At 41.2% G+C, this 22038-nt stretch overlaps 1 protein-coding gene across 8 annotated transcripts in view; it reads right to left on the bottom strand.

Moving 5' to 3' along the window:
- Positions 1-22038, bottom strand: part of FRY (FRY microtubule binding protein) — a 375793-nt gene that overhangs the window by 18546 nt on the left and 335209 nt on the right. For all 8 annotated transcript variants that reach the window (XM_048847137.2, XM_048847131.2, XM_048847143.2 and 5 more), the window contains 3 exons: positions 18946-19107; positions 13845-14011; positions 8586-8775 (listed from right to left, as the gene is read on the bottom strand). In XM_048847137.2, the coding sequence (XP_048703094.1) occupies positions 8586-8775; positions 13845-14011; positions 18946-19107 (519 nt within the window). The remainder of the gene's footprint in view (positions 1-8585; positions 8776-13844; positions 14012-18945; positions 19108-22038) is intronic.

Here is a 22038-nt window from a genome sequence, read left to right as displayed (position 1 = left end):
CAACAATATAAAGTTGCATCTGGAAACTATTGTTCACACAGATTTTTGATATCTGAGTAGGTACAGCACCTAAAAGAGTACATAGTCTTGGTCTTCAAGGAGCATACTGATCCTGTAACTTCTTTTAAATGACTTCCATTTAATAAATAATAGTAATAAAAAGACAGTTTAAGCCTTTCAAGAATTGAAACAATTATGCAAATATCACTGCCACAATATACCTCTGAGACCAAAAGCTCAGTAGGATTGACATTTTAAAAAAGCCAAGAGACGCTGTACAGATAATTAGACCACCTACGTTGCACTAGATAGGAAAAGCAATTTTAAAAGGGATTTATAAACCCTCATGCCTTGAGGCACAAATCAACCATGGTCCGGGAGAAATCTACCCTATGGACAAATTTAATCCATAACTGTCCATTCCTGACTGTTCCTCTAAAACACCTTTGATTGATTTCCTTTTATTTTTATTTAAAAAATAAAAAATGTTGAAAAATAGATGAAAACTAAGTGAAACATTTTGATTTTGTAGAAATTAAACATTTTATTTGACCCAATATAATTTTTTTCATGATCTTTTGGAAATACCAGAGAACTTGAAAAATCCACTATTCACTCAGCTCTAATCTTGGTGTCTCCATCCCTTGGTTCACAGCAGTTGTCCAGGCTCTAAAGTAATACATGGATGTAAAGGGTAGAGACAGTATAAAAAAATAAATTATTTTGCATGAGTGGACATGGGAATGGGCGGCCATTTAAAGAAGTTTTTCTAAATAGTGAAGTAGCAAGTGCAGATTAATTCTTTATATTAAGCAGCATTTCTTAAAATTTGTTGAGTTTAGGAGGCCAAAGCAAAGTGTGTAAAAATCTTAAAAGTAAAGACAGTGTGACTGAAACATAGAAGACTTGATCTTGCAAGCACAACCAAGCGTAGTGCTTACTACTGGGAGAAGTCCCATTGAAGTCAAACACTAAACTCTATATATGTCACATTTAGAAACAATCCTTTTGGGCTAATTAAGTATCACTGTTGCTGGCTTGCTCAGATTCACACCCTGAATGTACTATAATTTCTCATTCCTCTTACTTGATTTGAATAGTTTTTAGAGTAAAAAAAGTAGGCAATTCTGAATTCAGTCTACGTGGGCTAATTACAAGATAAGGGCAGATTAGAAGGAAAGTATGACGCGCCTACTACTACTAGAACAGTATTTAGTTAAAGTGTTAGAGATAATGGGGCTACTTAGTATACAGTATTTGCATAATTAGCCAATATTATACTACAAAAAATGAACTTAATTGGTTACCAGAACTCTTAAATTAACATACTCTTTCATTTATTTTTGGTAATATTGCAGAGAATGTTGAAATTTCAGCTGCAAACAGGCTGGCTTTTTAGTTCACAGTTAATAGTATGTAATTACATGGCCATCAGTCATGCAATAAGTGGGCTCAGCTCCCTCCTGCTGACTTCAGTCACTGGGATTTGCACCAACTTAGCCCAGACCTGAATCAGATCCTATGTTTCATGTAAACAGAGGCTTTTGGGAACAGTATTGTTAATCAGCATTGGGTTTACTAATCGTACATGAAAAGAGTAGTGAGAAGTGCATGTCAATAACATCCATGAACATTTTATATGAACATAAAAATAGTACAATTTTCTCAGGATTTTTTACTCCTTCATCTGATATTCTCCTCCTCCAGCTGGAAAGAGCATTTTCAGCAGTATATTTATTAATCAGTAAAGGCCTCAATTATAGAAGCTAACTGTTGGCCTTTGATTCCAATCATCACTGAATTAGATGGCCTACTGGAGGAATTAACTTAAACATAAAGAAGCAACAGCAGAGCAGGGACCCATGAAGATTACCTGGCTCCAGAGACATCCCATCAGTTTACCGAGGAAGTACTTTAATAATTTCAGAAATCTTAAACAAGTCTGTTGTGTTGTGGGCAAACACCTAATATACAAACAGTTTGAGGCAGTCCCAATTCTAGATGCCTTGAAAATTGCATGTCTTTCGCTAAACACAGTATTAGATTGACAGGCTGCTCCAAACAAGATTTTGTTGCACAATCAACTATGTTGGGAGTATTTCACATTGCAAACTTAGCACATTTTGGAGTTGTTTGTGAAACTTCCCATTGGCCTGGGTCAACAGTCTTATATTATGAAGTTAGCAGATACGTGGCAAAATTCCGTGGTGCAAAAACAATCAATTTCTGGACAAGTCAGGAACTAGATGATAAAAGCTTGGGGAAGTTGGTGTTCCTGTGCTTTCACCTCAAAGAATAGAATACTGCCATTTCATGGGGTTAAAGATACTCCTAGCTTGCAGTGCTAGCTTGAAGATGCTAGTTTCCTCCCAAAACAAAAAGACAGATAGACTCAAGTTACTAGGTCCTCTGGCCAAGGAAATAAATGAGTTGCAGCGAATGCACAAGACTGACCAAAATAATGAAAACCTCCTACATTCTCTAATCAATGCCAAATATAAATATAATGAATGCTTATCTAGCCACGTCAAATTTACACTCAACAGGGTCAAACAAAGATATTATGAATGAGGAGATAAAGCAGATAACTACTTGTTGGAAAACTCACAATGGAACTATCAACAATATTTGTTCCTTATTACAAGAAAATGATAGTGCCATCCTTGAAGCAATAGATGTAAATAACAATTTAAGCAATTCTATCAAACTTTATATAAATCAGAAAACCAGTGTGGCTCTAATAAATTTAATCATTTTGTTGAAGGCCTACCTTTTAATAACCTTACTTCAGAACACGTGCTCTTTATGGACAAAGCTTTCACAACACAAGAGATCAAACAGGCTATAAAAAAATATGAATTCCAGCAAGGCCCCAGTGATAGATGGCTTAACTGGCAGATTTCTACAAAACGTTTTGTAATCAGCTATCTTCTAGTCTTTCAAAGGTCTTCACTGAAACATTCCAAAAAGGAACCATATCTCACGACATTAGAACTGCTTTAATTACTTACATATTAAAGAACAAAGATGGTCGCAACTGTGGCGACTTCTGCCCCATATCTCTATTAAACACAAACTGCAAAATAATTGCAAAAATTTTAGTGACACAACTGGACACCATCATCCCATCAATTATACACGCAGATCAGGTAGGTTTCATTAAAGGAAGATGGATTTTTCTTGTATTATCAGCAGCCATTCACTTCATCCAGCAAACTCAGATGTCAGATGTTCCCTCCATAGCTTTGTCTCTAGATTCAGAGAAGGCCTTGGATAGAGTTGAATGGCCTTATCTAATGGCTGACCTAAAAATTTTTGGATTTGGACCAATATTCCTGAACTCGGTCAGTGCATCATCATACAACTCTACCCTTGCTTCACTATCAACTAATGGAATTACTTCTCCCACATTTCAACTAGAAAGACACACATAACAGGGCTGTCCCATCACCCTTCCTTTTTAATCTCTCTCTTGAATCACTGGCAATGCACATATCTCAGAACTCAGCCACTGAAGGTGTGACTATAAACAGGAAAGAATACAAAATCAGTTTATATGCTAATGACATTTTTTGTACTATTGAAGGATCCATCCTCATCATTCCTGTTTCTGTTGAATGTAGTTGACATTTTTGGAGAGATCTCTGGTTTTCACATTAGCTCGAATAAATCAGAAGCAATGGATATATTCAGAAGACCAGATCCTTCTCAGTTTCAGCATTTTCCATTTCAAATATGCAAGGAAATAACTTAATTAGGTGTTAAGATATATCCTAAGCTTCCAAAAATTGTTTCTATAAATATGGACTATATATTAAAAGAAATTTCCAAGGATCTAGAGAGGTGGCATCTCCTCCTTCTTTCTTTACTGGGGAGAACAGAAATAGCCAAAATTAACATCTGCTCAAGATTGACTTATATTATTAGTCAATTGCCTTTCAAGTCTCTCTTTCACTCTTTGCTCGAATAAATACGCTTATGGTGCAATTTACATGGGATATAAAACAGCCTCACTTGTCACAACAGACTCCTGAAAAATCTTGGACAACTGGAGGTTACATGGGGTTGCCAGATTTGTATTGATATTATCCAGCATTCCAACTGTGTCTTATTGTAAGGTGGTTCTACTCTAGTGGCTCTGTATACACATCGGCCTGGTCTGAGATAGAAAAAAGTTCAGGTATACCGTTCAGTTCCTGCTTTACTTTTATATATCTTAAGAGGCTAGCCATACCCTTAAGGAAAAATCCATTCTTTGTATCTACATGGAGCATCCTGCAACATGTTAAGATGATTAAAGCATCCAATCTTACTAATTCTCCTCTCATACCACTAGGCAATAACCCACTTCTCAGTATCAAGGCCAACTCCATGTTTAAGACAATTTGGATAGAAAAAAAGAACTAACAAAAATTAAAAAGACCTCATACAAAATGATAGACTGGCTTCCTTTGACTACATGTGTAACAAATATCAGCTATCACTGTTTCTGCAGCTATGCTCAAGAATTCATGCACGGATGGGGACAACTGGTCCATTTCAACTCTCTCACCTCTAGAAGAACATGTTAAGAAATATGGAACCAAAAGTCACTTTGTAAGAATTACTGATATGTGGTTTAAGGTTTTGCAGTAACCTCTCAGTCTCAAAAAGAAAAGGAGTACTTGTGGCACCTTAGAAACTAACAAATTTATTTGAGCATAAGCTTTCATGAGCTACAGCTCACTTCATCGGATGCATGCAGTGGAAAATACAGTGGGGTGATTTTATATACACAGAAAACATGAAACAATGGGTGTTACCATACACACTATAACGAGAGTGATCAGGTAAGGTGACCTATTACCAGCAGGAGAGAAAAAAAAGCTTTTGTAGTGATAATCAAGGTGGGCCATTTCCAGCAGTTGACAAGAACGTGTGAGGAACAGTAGGGGGGTGGGAAATAAACATGGGGAAATAGTTTTACTTTGTGTTATGACACATCCACTCCCTGTCTTTATTCAAGCCTAAGTTAATGGTGTCCAGTTTGCAAATTAATTCCGATTCATCAGTCTCTCGTTGGAGTCTGTTTTCGAAATTTTTTTGTTGAAGAATTGCGACTTTTAGGTCTGTAATCGAGTGACCAGAGAGATTGAAGTGTTCTCCGACTGGTTTTTGAATGTTATAATTCTTGACGTCTGATTTGCGTCCATTTATTCTTTTATGTAGAGACTGTCCGGTTTGGCCAATGTACATGGCAGAGGGGCATTGCTGGCACATGATGGTATATATCACATTGGTAGATGTGCAGGTTAACGAGCCTCTGATAGTGTGGCTGATGTGATTAGGCCCTATGATGGTGTCCCCTGAATAGATATGTGGACACAGTTGGCAACGGGCTTTGTTGCAAGGATAAGTTCCTGGGTTAGTGTTTTTGTTGTGTGGTGTGTGGTTGCTGGTGAGTATTTGCTTCAGGTTGGGGGGCTGTCTGTAGGCAAGGACTGGCTGTCTCCCAAGTCTTGTGAGAGTGATGGCTCGTCCTTCAGGGTAGGTTGTAGATCCTTGATGATGCACTGGAGAGGTTTTAGTTGGGGGCTGAAGGTGACGGTTAGTAGCATTCTGTTATTTCCTTTGTTGGGCCTGTCCTGTATTAGGTAACTTCTGGGTACTCTTCTAGTTCTGTCAATCTGTTTCTTCACTTCAGCAGATGGGTACTGTAGTTGTAAGACCACTTGATAGAGATCTTGTAGGTGTTTGTCTCTGTCTGAGGGGTTGGAGCAAATGCGGTTGTATCGCAAAGCTTGGCTGTAGACAATGGATCGTGTGGTGTGGTCAGGGTGAAAGCTGGAGGCATGTAGGTAGGAATAGCGGTCAGTAGGTTTCCGGTATAGGGTGGTGTTTATGTGACCATCGTTTATTAGCACTGTAGTGTCCAGGAAGTGGATCTCTTGTGTGGACTGGTCCAGGCTGAGGTTGATGGTGGGATGGAAATTGTTGAAATCATGGTGGAATTCCTCAAGGACTTCTTTTCTATGGGTCCGGATGATGAAGATGTCATCAATGTAGCGCAAGTAGAGTAGGAGCATTAGGGGACGAGAGCCGAGGAAGCGTTGTTCTAAGTCAGCCATAAAAATGTTGGCATACTGTGGGGCCATGCGGGTACCCATAGCAGTGCCGCTGATTTGAAGGTATACATTGTCCCCAAATGTAAAATAGTTATGGGTAAGGACAAAGTCACAAAGTTCAGCCACCAGGTTAGCCGTGACATTATCGGGGATAGTGTTCTTGATGGCTTGTAGTCCATCTTTGTGTGGAATGTTGCTGTAGAGGGCTTCTACATCCATAGTGGCCAGGATGGTGGTATCAGAAAGATCACCGATGGATTGTAGTTTCCTATCTGTCAGAGGCTCGTTCACCTGCACATCCACCAATGTGATATATGCCATCATGTGCCAGCAATGCCCATCTGCCATGTACATTGGTCAAACTGGACAGTCTCTACGTAAAAGAATAAATGGACACAAATCAGATGTCAAGAATTATAACATTCATAAACCAGTCGGAGAACACTTCAATCCCTCTGGTCACGCGATTACAGACATGAAAGTTGCGATATTACAAGAAAAAAACTTCAAAACCAGACTCCAGCAAGAGACTGTTGAATTGGAATTCATTTGCAAATTGGATACAATTAACTTAGGCTTGAATAGAGACTGGGAGTGGCTAAGTCATTATGCAAGGTAACCTATTTCCCCTTGTTTTTTCCTACCCCCCACCCCCCCAGACGTTCTTGTTAAACCCTGGATCTGTGCTGGAAATGGCCCACCTTAATTATCATACACATTGTAAGGAGAGTGATCAGTTTAGATAAGCTATTACCAACAGGAGAGTGGGTTTGTGGTGGGGGGGGCGGGGGGGGGGAGAAAACCTGGATTTGTGCTGGAAATGGCCCAACTTGATCATCATACACATTGTAAGGAGAGTGATCACTTTAGATAAGCTATTACCAGCAGGAGAGTGGGGTGGGGGGAGGTATTTTTTCATGCTTTGTGTGTATAAAAAGATCTTCTACACTTTCCACAGTATACATCTGATGAAGTGAGCTGTAGCTCACGAAAGCTTATGCACAAATAAATTGGTTAGTCTCTAAGGTGCCACAAGTACTCCTTTTCTAATTGTGAAATAGTTATGGGTGAGGACAAAGTCACCAAGTTCAGCCACCAGGTTTGCCGTGACATTATTGGGGATACTGTTCCTGACAGCTTGTAGTCCATCTTTGTGTGGAATGTTGGTGTAGAGGGCTTCTACATCCATAGTGGCCAGGATGGTGTTTTCTGGAAGATCATCAATGGATTGTAGTTTCCTCAGGAAGTCAGTGGTGTCTCAAAGATAGCTAGGAGTGCTGGTAGCGTAGGGCCTCAGGAGAGAGCCTACATAGCCAGACAATGCTGCTGTCAGGGTGCCAAATGCCTGAGATGATGGGGCTTCCAGGATTTCCAGGTTTATGGATCTTGGGTAGCAGATAGAATACCCCTGGTCAGGGTTCTAGGGGTGTGTCTATGCAGATTTGTTCTTGTGCTTTTTCAGGGAGTTTCTTGAGCAGATGGTGTAGTTTCTTTTGGTAACCCTCAGTGGGATCAGAGGATAATGGCCTGTAGAATGTGGTGTTAGAGAGCTGCCTAGCAGCCTCTCGTTCATATTCCGACCTATTCATGATGAGGACAGCACCTCCTTTGTCAGCCTTTTTGATTATGATGTCAGAATTGTTCCTGAGGCTGTTCTGCAGAACACAATGCCATCCATCTCAGGCATTGGCACCCTGACAGCAGGATTGTCTGGCTATGTAGACTCTCTCCACAGGCTCTACGCTACCAGCACTCCTAGCTATCTTTGTAGCAAAATAATAAATGGATACAAAATCAGATGTCAAGAATTAGAACATTCAAAAACCAGTAGGAGAACATTTCAACCTCCCTGGACACTCAATTACAGACCTAAAAGTCACAATTATTCAACAAAAAAAACTTCGAAAACAGACTCCAATGAGAAACTGCAGAACTGGAATTAATTTGCAAACTGTACACCATTAAATTAGGCTTGAATAAAGACTGGGAGTGGATGAGTCATTACACAAACTGAAAACTATTTCTCCATGCTAATTTTCCCCCTATGGTTACTCATACCTTCTTGTCAACTGTTTGAAATGGGCCATCCTGATTATCACTACAAAAGTTTTTTTTCTCCTGCTGGGCTTAATAGCCCACCTTAATCGATTAGTCTCGTTAGAGTTGGTATGGCAACCACCATTTTTTCATATTCTCTGTATATATACATATCTTCCTACTGTATTTTCCACTGCATGCATCTGATGAAGTGGGCTTTAGCCCACAAAAGCTTATGCTCAAATAAATTTGTTAGTCTCCAAGGTGCCACAAGTACTCCTTGTTCTTTTTGCTGATACAGACTAACACAGCTACCACTCTGAAACCTGACAACATAATAAGTAATTCATTACTACTACTATTTAAGAATGTATGGAGGGGTGTGTGTGTGTCTATGTGCTCACCTAAAGGTATTGTTTTAGAGTTCCAGATCTATTCTCTTACCTTAAACAGAGAGGAGAACACATGAAATGTATAAACTGCGCAGGACCCATCAGAATCGCACATGAGCTGGTTGATATGACTACGCCAGGCTTCTTCTGCATCATCACATGCAGTGGGCTGAAATGCAGCAAGGATGGCAGAAAAGAACGGTGAAGGAGGAGGGGAGGCATTTCTGTCACCTTCACCAAAACTAGAGGAGAAGAGAAAAATAAACCATCTCACTCTATAATGCAAATACATCCAAAAGATGCTGTAGATAAGATGCTTATTGTCTTAGCATGCTGCAATAAACTGATGTAATCTAAATACCACTGCATACCACTACATACTAAATACCACTATCTTCCTATCGTAACTAGAATCTTGGTAATTACTGCTTGAGACTGGCGAGATGTGAGAGTATAACTCAATACCTCTAAATCAGAATGCCCACCCATAATTGTAAAACATATTTTTAAGGGAAAAAAGTTAAGTATTTTTCAATTATTAATTTTTATTTACTTTAATTTTAACTTTCTTTTTCTTTTTGTGTATTGAATACATTCAAAAGGTTGAGCTTAAGCATCTGCAATACACACTACTGGTATAAGAAAATGTTGTCTTAGTAACATATGCACAATTATCTACAATATATTAAAGCTGGTCTCTCTATATAATTAAGGTTACAAAATCCTTATTTTCAGTTGCACAGAACTTTCTGAAATTATCACCTACTGGGCTGATATTTTCCATACTTGGTTTCTGCTCAAAAGTTAACATTTTGGAAAGTTTGATCAAATATTGTATAGCTGTTTTTGAGTAGCAAGAGAGTAAAAATAAACATACTTTCCTCATTGTTCTCCCCCTTGCCCCACCCTCCACAAATATGTTCTGAGTAGCTTTACGGTTCATAAGGTTGGAGGAAGAAAGTGAGAATTTGGCAGAGAAATAGACCCAATTGAGGAGAAGGACCTTTTGCTTTCAGGGGAAATTGGTTTTGACATAACTTGAGTATGACCCATGGAAAACTGCACTGTGTACATGTGTAGTAAGTTTTGAAAGGGTTTTCCTGCTGTGTCAGGTGGAGGGTGGAGATGCATTGTCCCAAGGGGAGCTCTCAGAAGAATTCTATCTCAGGGAGGAAGAATTCTTCCTGGAACAACATGGTGCAATAGGGGAATGAGCTACCCCTACTTTAGGAGGTGCTAAAATACTGTCTCCTGGACATTCCCCCTGGGGAATGGTGCATGTACATGGAGAAAACAGTCCCTGTGCTCTCCTGAAAGCCTGACTGCTCTGAGAAATCTAGCTATCTGGGGATTCTGTGCCAAAAAGCCAGAGGATCCTGCAATTAGAACTCTACTAATGGCTAATACTTAGTGTACTATGCTGCTGGGCTGACGATCTTTATCCACACTTTTTAACTAATCCTAGACTTTCTTCAAGATTTCAAGGATCTCTTGAATTAGCATTGCTCTCTTGGCACCAAAGGTTGAACTTGGTCCAGATGGAAGAATAGACTTTTATTGTGGAAACTCTCCTGGACGCAAATAAAATCCTGATCAACTTGGAAGATAGGCCTAGTATGGTTTATGCTTTCCTTCCAGCAACAGTGCAGGCCGACAATTGAAGATGGTCTGGTTGGAGAAAAGGGCCTTGGAAAAGAATGTCCAGTCTGGGTGGCAGCTGTCATGTTGATTCCAGTTTCAGCTCTATCAGATTGCAGAATCTCCTTAGCCAGTTCGGAGCTATTACAATCACCTTCACTTATTCACCATTTTATCTTTTGGATTACTTTCCCTACCAGGAAAGGGCGGGAATGCATATAGCAGGCCTTGTGGCCACCTGAGTGACCCCTGTGCATGATACCAGGAGGTTCAGTAGATGGAAGCACTGAGCTATGGTTCATTTGGTGCACTTGTGCAGGACAGAGATGAGTTCCTGGATCTTCTGGAACCTGCTGAGTGATTGGTAGATCTTTGCCACTGAGCTGTCTCTGTCCACTCCCAGGTGAGTATCCTTACCGATGGGATCAAGGAACTTTTCTTGATGTCTGTTACAAAGTTGTGGGCTTGCAGGAGGTCCAGAGTTTGCATCACATGCTGTAGGTTGGGTCAGATTTCTCATTAGAATATCATCCAGACAGGGGTATAGATGAGTCCCTTGTGACCTGAGCCTGGCTCTGACCACCAGCATCTTCGTAAAGACCTTTAGGGATGATGAGAGACTGAATGGGAGGGTTAGTTACTGGTATTGCTTTGTGCCATAAGCAAATCTCAGAAGTCTGTGGTGGCACAGGTGGATGGGGATACGAAGACATTTGTCCACCAGATCTACGAAGTTGGGAAATCCCCATGACACGGGGATGTCACCACAGAAACTAGGGTCTCCATCAGGAATTTTGTTTTTGTCATCCATTTGTTGAGCCTTTTGATATTTTTTAGAATGGCTCTGACTCCTCCAGTATGCTTCTGAACAATGAAGAAGCCTGTAGAGTATGAACTCTATGCTTCTGAACGATGAAGAGTAGAACCCTAAGAACTTTTCTTTTGAGGGAGCAACTTCCATAGCTCCTACATCTAGGAGATGGGAGATTTAGTTATGGATCAATTTGTGCTTGATGGGAATGGTGGAGATGGGGAGGTGGGAGGGAGGAGCTCATAGCTCAAGCGAATATCCCTGACTTACTGTCTCTTTTACCACTTATCTGTGGTTGATACAAACCATTCTTCTGAGAAGTAGGAAATTCTGCTTCCTAGATTCTGTTCCGGGCTGAGGCATATCTGCTTATTGTTAGGATGGGCTTTTGAGGGTTGCAGGCCAACCTCTGGGCTTTCTGCTTGAACTCTGGCACCAGGACTTTCCCTTGGTGTATCTGCTATGCTTCCTCTGGTACTTCAGTGAGGGAGAAGAATGAAAGGAGAGCCGCTATCTGAAGGCATGTTTGTATTCCCTCCTGAAGGTACTCAATGGAGAAGGGAGGGACTGCTTATATTTTCTGTCACAGTCTTATCTAATTTTTCTCCAAAGAGGAGAGATCCTATGAACTTGGAGGGACACAAGACTTGCTCAGAGTGTCTACCCTCCAAGGATGGAGCCAGACATGTTGCCTGGCCACTGAGCTGGATGCCACAGTCTTGGCTGAAAACCTCATTGCATCCATTGAAACATCAGCCACAAATGCTGTTGCCAGGGTGATTTTCTTGAGAAGAGAGCAGAAGTTGGGATGATCCCTGACCTTCAGGGCCCTGAGGTCTTCCACTCAGGACTGTGAAGCTCTTGCAAACCATGTGGATACGAGAGATGATCTGAGAGGGGCTGAGGATGCCTTGAAGTCTCTTTTGAAGAGTGGTCTCCACTTTCCTATCTGTGGGGTCCTTAGGAAAGAATTGCCCTTCAGCCAGAATAAACATATCTCCTGCTAAGGATGCTACTGCAGCATCCAACTCTGGAACCTCAGCTACACAATTTTTTGGCTCCTATAGCTTGTAAAATCCTTATTGTAAAATATAAGACCATATCTATTAATGTGCTTGTCGTGTCGGGTTTTCCTCACTCTTTAATCGCATCCTCAAAGGCGAAGTGCAGGGGAATTGTAGCCTTGAGGGAGAATTCTGAAGGGAAGTATTTACTTTGGGTTGTCCTCAGGAGCCTCTTCAGGTTGGATCTGTGGTAGACACAATCTTTTTGCATATGGCCTCAGACCTCTTGGGAGAAAATTTTTTGTTGTTGCATTTTCTCCAAATCGTGCTCACATTCAGAGCCTGGAAACGCTCATTCCTTGGCAGAGGAGGAGGAGGCTGAGTGTCTTCTGGATTTTTTGTACTTTTTCTTTCCCTTTTTGTTCTTTTCTTGACTTTTTGACTTATTGGCACACTTTGTGGGCATGGCTACCCAGGGATGGCCAGAACGCAGTCTCTTGCAGCTTGCCTTACACAGAGCCCAAAGCTTTCTAGAGTTTTCTATCAGAGTCTTCCCGGTCAGAGTCCCACTCCCACTGGGTCGGAGATGGGGGTCCCATTACTGGAGTTCCCTGATCTGGACCGGGAGGGTGAGAGGCTATTTATGAGTCCGGCATCTCTCTCCAAGGAATCTAAGACCTAGGTCAGGACTTGTGGGGTAGGGTTCTTATCGTTCCTGTTTACCCCTGGACTTACCCCTTGGGCAGGATGGATAAAGTCCTCCTTCTCCTTAGAGCCTCTGTCTGTTCTGCTCCGTCTCTCCTGGCTGGGTTCTTTCATGATGAAGTCATAGCTTCTTGGGTGCTAGGGAACCCAACTGGCCTGCCCAACTCAGTACCCTGTGCCCTAGCAGAGGTAGGGTCAGCTGATTGGGAACGGGCTGGACAAAATTCGCTTTTTTGCTGAGCCTGAAAGTGCTGCCTTGCTTATAGAGCATCACTTGGATTTTGCCCTGTGCTTGCATGGCTGCTCTGCCATGCCTGACACAGGTAGAGGAGCTCAGCAGGGAGCCGCCAGAGTGGAGGCTTCAGGTGGCTGTAACCATCGTGCTTGAAGCAAACAAAACAAAATGCTCGAACTGCTCAAAAAACTGCCAGAACAATGAAGGTGAAAGAAAAGAGATGGGAGTGAAGTGAACTATCACTATCTGCTGCCATGGAGGCAGAGGATCTGGCGGCAAGCGGGAGAAAGGGGCATGGCCAGCACAAGCCACACTGCAGCTTCAAACTGCCACTGGAAGCTGCAGAGAGAGAAGAGCAGCCCAAGTGTAGCAGAACTGTGGGAGACATGGCTCAGAAAGGCTGCAGTGTGTATGTACCAGAACCTCAAGTTGTTCCAATGTATGCTGAGGGACGATCCCTGCGCACAGCACTCACAGGATTGGAGGAATGAAAAGGTGAGAGTTATGACATCCTTGCACCCCCTATCGCCTGAGACACAAGGGGTGAGATTTCATGGATGATCTGACTCTTGAATGTTAATCATACAAGCCATATGTTTTTGGGTTTTTTTTGGTGAAATGTACTATGCACATGATCAATGTAACTGTACAGATGGATGCACAAATCTTATACAATTTCTGCTATGAGGAATGTCTTGCCCTGTTTTTCAAGTGTTGATAAATTTGGTTGAGAAGACACATATTTTTCGGAGTTGTCCTCTCCACAGTCCTCAATTCCAATGAGTTTTATTCCAGTTGTGGCCAACATAGCAAGTGGGGATATATTCTTTATAAGGACATATTAAGAAATTAATTACATGGCTACATCTTTAGTATGTGTTGTGGAAGAACTTTATACCCTACCAAGTATACCAGTACCTGGCAAGAGCAAACTGCTCCAACAATCTGTCCCCTTTTTCTTCAGTCTCTGTCATATCCAGGCTAAGGCTATCACTGCATTCAAATGCTGCTGGGAGTTCATTTGTAGACCCAGAAAGGTCATCTTCATGTACTGTTGTATCTTCCTCTTCATGTGCAGCTTCGGCCTGAGAAACCAAAACGACAGCAATAACGTTTTAGAGGAAACAGCAAATTTAAAATGTATCATTTTGACTCATAAGCAGACAAGCCAATATGTAAAAAATGTATATTTAACAATATTTGTTAAGCAAGAGAAATATAAAGTGAAAATGAAAAAGACTAAAATTAAATTACTCTTGATCAGAAACTATATATTTGTACAATCCATTCCCTTAATCAAGATGTTTTTAAAGAAACTTCATCAGCATGTCTTGTGCCTATGTTTACAGAATGACTTTCATTCAGAAAGGCTCCAAAGCACTTTAAAAAGTGAATATAGGGATTGTGCGCCCACCATTTTGGAAATGCAACAGCCTCTTTTTGTACTTTGAAACCTCCTGTGTTCCTTTCCCATCTCTCAGAACACAACTGGCTTTCTGAGTGATCCCTATCCCAGATCTAACCTCCTTATATTCCCGAGGCTTTTCTTTCCTGTCCAATTCTTAAACCTGAACAAAGTTCAGCTCAGCCCCAGTTCTCTCTAGTTTTTTGTTATTCTGCCAGATATGTCTTTTGCCTCCACTGCTCCCCTTGGAAGGCTATTCCAGAACTTCACTCCTCTGATGGTTAGAAACCTTCGTCTAATTTCAAGTCTAAACTTCCTGATGGCCAGTTTATATCCATTTGTTCTTGTGTCCACATTGGTACTGAGCTTAAATAATTCCTCTCTCTCCCTAGTATTTATCCCTCTGATATATTTATAGGGAGCAATCATATCTCCCCTCAGCTTTCTTTTGGTTAGGCTAAACAAGCCAAGCTCATGGAGTCTCCTTTCATAAGACAGATTTTCCATTCCTCGGATCATCCTAGTAGTCCTTCTCTGTACCTGTTCCAGTTTGAATTCATCCTCCTTAAACATGGGAGACTAGAACTGCACACAATATTCTGGATGAGGTCTCACCAGTGCCTTGTATAACAGTACTAACATCTCCTTATCTCTACTGGAAATACCTCGCCTGATGCATCCCAAGACTGCATTAGCTTTTTTCATGGCCATATCACATTGGCGGCTCATAATCATCCTGTGATCAACCAATACTCCGAGGTCCTTCTCCTCCTCCTCTGTTACTTCCAAGTGATGCGTCCCCAGTTTATAACAAAAATTCTTATTATTAATCCCTAAATGCATGACCTTACACTTTTCACTATTAAATTTCATCTTATTACTATTACTCCAGTTTACAAGGTCATCCAGATCTTCCTGTATGATATCCCGGTCCCTCTCTGTAGTGGCAATACTTCCCAGCTTCGTGTCATCCACAAACTTTATTAGCACACTCCCACTTTTTGTTCCAAGGTCAGTAATAAAACGATTAAATAAGATTGGTCCCAGACCGATCCCTGAGGAACTCCACTAGTAACCTCCTTCCAGTTCACCTTTGAGTATGACCCATTGTAGTCTCCCCTTTAACCAGTTCCTTATCCACCTTTCAATTTTCATATTGATCCCTATCTTTCCAATTTAGCTAATATTTCCCCATGTGGAACCGTATCAAATGCCTTACTGAAATCAAGGTAAATGAGATCCACTGTGTTTCCTTTGTCTAAAAAAATCTGTTACCTTCTTAAAGAAGGATTTACCTTTTGTAAAACCATGTTGTATTTTGTCCCAATTACCACTGACCTCAATATCCTTAACTACTTTCTCCTTCAACATTTTTTCCAAGACGTTGCATACTACAGATGTCGAACTAACAGGCCTGTAGTTTCCCGGATCGCTTTTTTTAACCTTTCTTAAAAATAGGAACTATGTTAGCAATTCTCCAGTGATACAGTACAACTCCTGAGTTTACAGATTCATTAAAAATTCTTGCTAATGGGTTTGCAATTTCATGTGCCAGTTGCTTTAATATTCTTGGATGAAGATTATCTGGGCCCCCCGATTTAGTCCCATTAAGGTGTTCAAGTTTGGCTTCTACCTCGGATGTGGTAATATCTACCTCCATATCCTCATTCCCATTTGTCGTCCTACCATTGTTCCTAAGCACCTCATTAAAGACTGAGGCAAAGTATTTGTTTAGATATTGGGCCATGCCTAAATTATCCTTAACCTCCACTCCATCCTCAGTGTTTAGCGGTCCCACTTCTTCTTTCTTTGTTTTCTTATTTATATGGCTATAGAACCTTTTACTATTGGTTTTAATTCCCTTTGCAAGGTCCAACTCTACTTGACTTTTAGCCTGTCTCACTTTATCCCTACATGTTCTGACCTCAATAAGGTAGCTTTCCTTGCTGATCCCTCCCATCTTCCACTCCTTGTAGGCTTTCTGCTTTTTCTTAATCACCTCTCTGAGATGCTTGCTCATCCAGGGTGGTCTACAACTCCTGCCTATGAGTTTGTTCCCCTTTCTTCGGATGCAGGCTTCTGATAGTTTCTGCAACCTTGACTTGAAGTAATTCCAGGCCTCCTCCACCTTTAAATCTATAAGTTCTTCATTCCAATCCACTTCCCTAACTAATTTCCTTAAAACAGTTGGCCCTTCATAGATTACCACACTTGCTCAGCCCTACAAAAGATTCCAGATATCCTGAGTTCTGAGAAAAAACAGTTTGTATTGGAAGGGACAGGAGTGTGTGTGTAGGCGTTGAAGAGAGAAATGAAGGTTATCTGGTTAGACTGCAGGAATAGGAGATAATAGGGGGGTCAAGTACTGCACAATTAGAAGTACTATATTCATGCTATACCTTCCTTTGTTTTAGCAACTGCATTAGCCTCTTTGAAATATGGAATATCAGATACATGGATCATCGGTTTGTTCTGGTTATGGCAATGTCAGTGTTCTTATCAGAAGAGATAAAGCTCTAGCTGAGTTAGGAGGAAGAAAGGAAGTGATATAAAGAAAAAGCTGGGATGTAAAAGAGAAGTAACCTCCAAAGGTTTAGTTATGTTTTAATATGCTTTCAGAATATGAGAGGGTTAGATATTACAGTAATAGGAGCCACTCTGAAAATACCAGAGATAGATAGATCTGACTCCCTTTTAGGTTTTCCCATCAGTAGTCCTAATTCCTATTAATAATCTACTAATTGTTGCAATCTTTGCCCTTAAAGACGTGACAAAGTCACTTAATTTCTTTTCAGGTTTAAAATGGTACCATCTAGTTCTTATCTTTGGTACTTGCTTTACCTTCTGTGGTTGAAAAACTGACTATACATTGGCAGATACTTTTTGGCACAGGAATGCTTAAGAAGAACCTTTAAAAAGAGACATAGGTTTGGAAAGGTTTCCCTTTCCCCTATCTACACTCATTGTTTGTTGCTGTCACTCCTTGCATTGTGTCTAAAACTGACATGGTTGCCTGTGAAGTGCCTAGTACAAATTTTGGCACTATATAAAAAGCAACAATTCCTCCTCTGCATTGCCAACCTGCTAGTAGGAAATATAGGAATAAAGAAACCAGGGGGGAGTAGAGCTTTGCTTTTACTAGACTACGTGAAATTATTTAGCTGCAAGTTTAAAGCTTTTGTAATGAAAGACTGGATGAGATAAGCTTTTGAGTCACACACAGCTCTTTTCCAGACATGAGGAAGAGCTCTGTGTGGCTCAACAGCTTTTTTCTCTCACCAACAGAAGTTGGTCCAATAAAAGATACTATCTCACCCACCTTGTCTGTGGAAAGGTCCCTATCAACTTGGGTTATGCATTTCATAAATGTTAAACCTGTTGTGGGACTAACCTAATCTGTGTATCAGTTTTACAAACAGCTCATCATGTGTTTTCATTCTCTACTCCTTTACAGATCGCATGCATTCAACTTTGTACCAAACATGTCAGTATGAGGATAGGGACATTACATGAATTTTCATGATACTGTTTTTTAAATTAGGCATATAAGTAGCATATAACATCCATGAATAGTGGTCTATGAGTTTAATTTACAGATCAATAACTATTAAAAGGACCCTTAAACACTGGTATCAAGCAGGCAGTAATTGTAGCCTGCAACAGAATCTCTTTGACCAGAGCTACTTGAAATAAAATGTTATCAACCCCTGCCCACTCAATAACACACTCTCATTTATTTTCTTGCCTTGCCTCATTCTTTTATTTTCCTGTTATGTGAAAAGTACCCAACTCAGCCACAACAGCCTGACTGGTAACCCTATTATGTCCTAATTATACAACAAACATATTAGAGTAATCTGAGATTATGTGTATCACCTGTTCTTTCTTTTCTTTTGTATTGTGGGAGGGAGGGAGGAAAGGGTAAGGTTCAGCTGATATACTGTTATGAAAGTATTACCAAAAAGAAAGAGAATTAACCACCCCCTCACCACACACACACATTGATAATCTTTTACCAACCTTTCATAATGACAGAATTGTGTCTGCAGGCATGGTTCACTTCAGACAGCTGTATGGAACAGTGTTTTGCAAATCTAACATAATACTGCAATTAGGCATTTAACATTCTGATAATATGCCAAAAGGCAAGAATTGAATCCAATGCACACAACTGCACAATAGGTTCCCACATACAAAAAAATCTCACAAATACATGCATACACCCACACTCCCAGTTAGCATATCATCCTATAAAAATCAGCATTAAGAACATTAGGAGTATTTCTCAAGCATTGCAGCTTCAGAGACTCATATATTTATCTTGCCATTAGTTAGTGGCATTCATACTATGCAAAATACTTAATTTAAAAAGACCAAAATAGAAAGAGACAAATGTTTAAAAAAAAAAAAAAGAAGTGTCTGGCTCACACAAGAGTGTGTGAAAATATACCTATATATAGATATATATAAAACATACAAACACTCTATACTACTAGGGGAAGAGAAAACATATTTGCCCCTGCATTCAAACCCCTCATTTTAAAAATAAGCTATTTTTAAAAAAAAGTTCATTTACGGAAAAGTATAATCAGAAAGTTCTCAAAACTCCTTCACCTTAGACCCCTCAGACAACTGGTGATTACTCATGTTGGGCAAAGACACTTCAAAGCTAGATGTTCTTGTATTAAAATGATGCGGGTCAGCTGAGGTTGTATCACATGATGTAGAAAGAGAGTCCGTGTGAATTGTATCCTCAGAAGGGGAAAGAGTCATAATCTGTTAAAAAGAATAATAATAAATAATAATAGAACCAGTTGTGAAGCTCCTCTATCACATGCCTTTTTATTATACCAAGGTGACAGCCCTGCTACAGTTAAGGTTAAGACCAGGTTTCTGGTTAAAGCTTGACTCTAAGTGCTCTAAAATCTACATGGTCACTCAGAATGCAAACTGAAATTTGGTGTGCCTCATGGGAGCATGGGGTTTTGTTAATGGACCAAACTTGGGGCCATTTGACCAAAGGATTTCAGGATACAGCTTCTGGAAAAAAAACAGCATTGCTAAGAGTTGAGAGATTCTGCTAACCTTTTTTTGCTCACAGACAGAGATCAAACCAAGGCTCAGATCATCCCACAAAGGTGTCCAATACTCAAGGGTTATCCCAACAGAATGCGTAGCACTTTGGGGTGAACTCAAATTAAAAGGTTATTTCAAAAAGATTTTTTAGCTCCTGTTTAGCGCATTGCAAACCTTGCACACTGATATGCTAAAGAAATTACACAGAGCATGTGGGGAAAGAGGATTTAACAGGATTGTTAACCTTTAAAGTTCCTGGGCAGTTCACGGGGATAAGCAATAGTCCTTGGACTCTAAGCCAGCCAGCCACTGTCAGATCAAGTCCCACCTTGGGCAGAAATTTGGAAAAGTATGGATGGGTGCTGTCAGATTTTTCTTTTTAATTTGAGGGGAATATAATTCATATGTTTTGTATTCATCTTCATATGTATTCATATTTTCATAAAAAGGAGATATGTGAATGTTTGCTTGCATTTCATGGGGTAGAGGAATGGGTGGGGGAAATAGGAGTGAGAGGGGTTAGGACTGCATTGAGGGGAGGAGGATAAATGGGGATGGGTAGTAAGGGGGAAGAAGGGTTGGGGGGCTCAGGTGAGGGAGAGGGACACACTGGGGTGAGTGGCAAGAGGGCTGGGGGTCTGTCCACCCCACATTCTCCCCTTCTGTGTATGAGCCAGGATCTGGGGTATCTGAGTCCCTCTTCCTCTCTGTCCCCTCCCCGTGTGATCTGTGATCTGGAGAAGCCCTGCCACTCTGGGTGGGGCGCTTAGAACAGGCATACTTGGAGCATGCAGTAGGGACATAGTGCTGAGGCCGGGGTGAGGAGCTGAGAACGTGTATGCTTGCTGACACATATCAGAAATGCTCCAACCCTTGGGAAGAAGGAAGGGAATGCTCACTGACTGGAATGGAGCAGTTCACAGGTCTCAGAGCTATTGTTTCAGGCTGTATTCTCTTTCAGCTGAAAACATCTCCTTGAGATGAATGGGCCACTTTGAAGTCTGAAAGGGAGGGGCAAGACGATTAGGGGTGTAAGAGTAGGTGGGAATAGGGCAGAGTTGTTTTGGTCAGGGAGGATATTAGGCATAAGGTATAAATGGGAATTGGTGGCAGGGGAGAGAAGAGTGGTTGGGGGGCTCAGGTAAGAGGGAGGGGTGAAAATTAGGGGATGTGGGAGGGGAGAAGATGGGAAGGGTTGGAGAACATGAGGGGTAGCAGAGGAAATTGGCTTAATTAGATGGGAACAGGAGAGGGCATCTGGAAATGTTGCAGGGATTGGTGGGGGCAGGGGTTGAGAAGGAGAGACACACCAGTATTCTCTCACATGCTTAAAGTTACTGTAACAACCATGTAATAAAACTCTCAAGGTTTTGGGACACAGACCATGGATGAGATTTGCCTCACTGGCTCTGTTAGCAGCTACGCATTTCAAAGCATGACCATTATCCCCACTCCACTATAACAAAATATATGGGGGATGAGGGAAGGAGCACAGAGGAATCACACAGCAACTGTATATCCTAGTAGAAAGACCTCTAGGCTGGGCCTATTCCTGGCTCTGCCACTGGCCTGCTGGGTGACCTTGTGCAAGTCACTTCATCACTCTGTGCCTCAGTTTCCTCTGTGTAAAATGTGGACAATGATGTAAAGTTCTTTCAGATCTACTGATGAAAAGCTCTATACAGAAGCACTTTTTTTGATTATTACCTAGCCACAGTAGCCTTTCAGCTGCAAACCTAGGTGAGAACTACAGCCGTCTAAATGACCACTAACTTCTACCAACAAACATTTCTCTTTCTGTTTAAAAAACTAGGAAATTAAATGGCAAAAAACTGTTAACACAGAGGCTTGGTCTACACTGAAAACTTACATCAGCATAGCTACATCTCTCAGGGGTATGAAAAATCCACACCCTTCAGCGATGTAATTAAGCTGACCTAACCCCTGGAGTATACAGCATGAGGTTGATGGAAGAGTTCTTCTGTTGATCTAGCTACTGCTTCTTGGGGAGGTATATTAACTATAGCAATGGAAGAATTCTGTCATGACTCAGGTTCATGGGAGCAGTCCCGCTCCAACACTCCTCCTGGCAGCCTGCTGACAACTGCTTCCCTAGGATCCATGAAGCCCAGCTCCAGCTTGAGGTTCCATCCCTGAGGGCCCATTGGTGGAGTCCCAGAGCTGCTGATTAGCCTGCTGGTCCTACTTAAAGCAGGAAAAGAAAGCTATCTGAACAACTGGGTCCACTCTGCCCTGGACTATGAGTCTTGTGCTTCTTGCTCCTGCTCCCCCAGCTCGATTTCCTGGCATCCTGACCTCGCTTGACTCCTAGCATCTGATTCATGGTTCTGATCTCCAGTTTGTCTCCTTCTGATCTCCTTATATCCTGACCTTGCTGACTCTTGTCTCATGGGTGTGGACTCTGGCACTGATCACTAGTCTGGCAGCCCAAGACCCGGCTGTGACAAACCCCTTCCATTGCTGCACTGAGTGTCTACACTGAAGTGCTGTAGTGATGCAGCTGCAGTGTTGTAGCTGTGCCACCGTAGTGTTGAAATGTAGATACACCCAAAGTTAAGGCTGTTGGTGACAGCTTGTGCCCTTCCAAAACCCTGAGTTAAGCAAAACTCA

The sequence above is a fragment of the Caretta caretta genome, chromosome 1, assembly GCF_965140235.1.
Source record: "Caretta caretta isolate rCarCar2 chromosome 1, rCarCar1.hap1, whole genome shotgun sequence".
Taxonomy (NCBI): domain Eukaryota; kingdom Metazoa; phylum Chordata; order Testudines; family Cheloniidae; genus Caretta; species Caretta caretta.
Note: the sequence above shows the minus strand (reverse complement) of the source record. Positions and strands in the feature narration are given on the sequence as shown.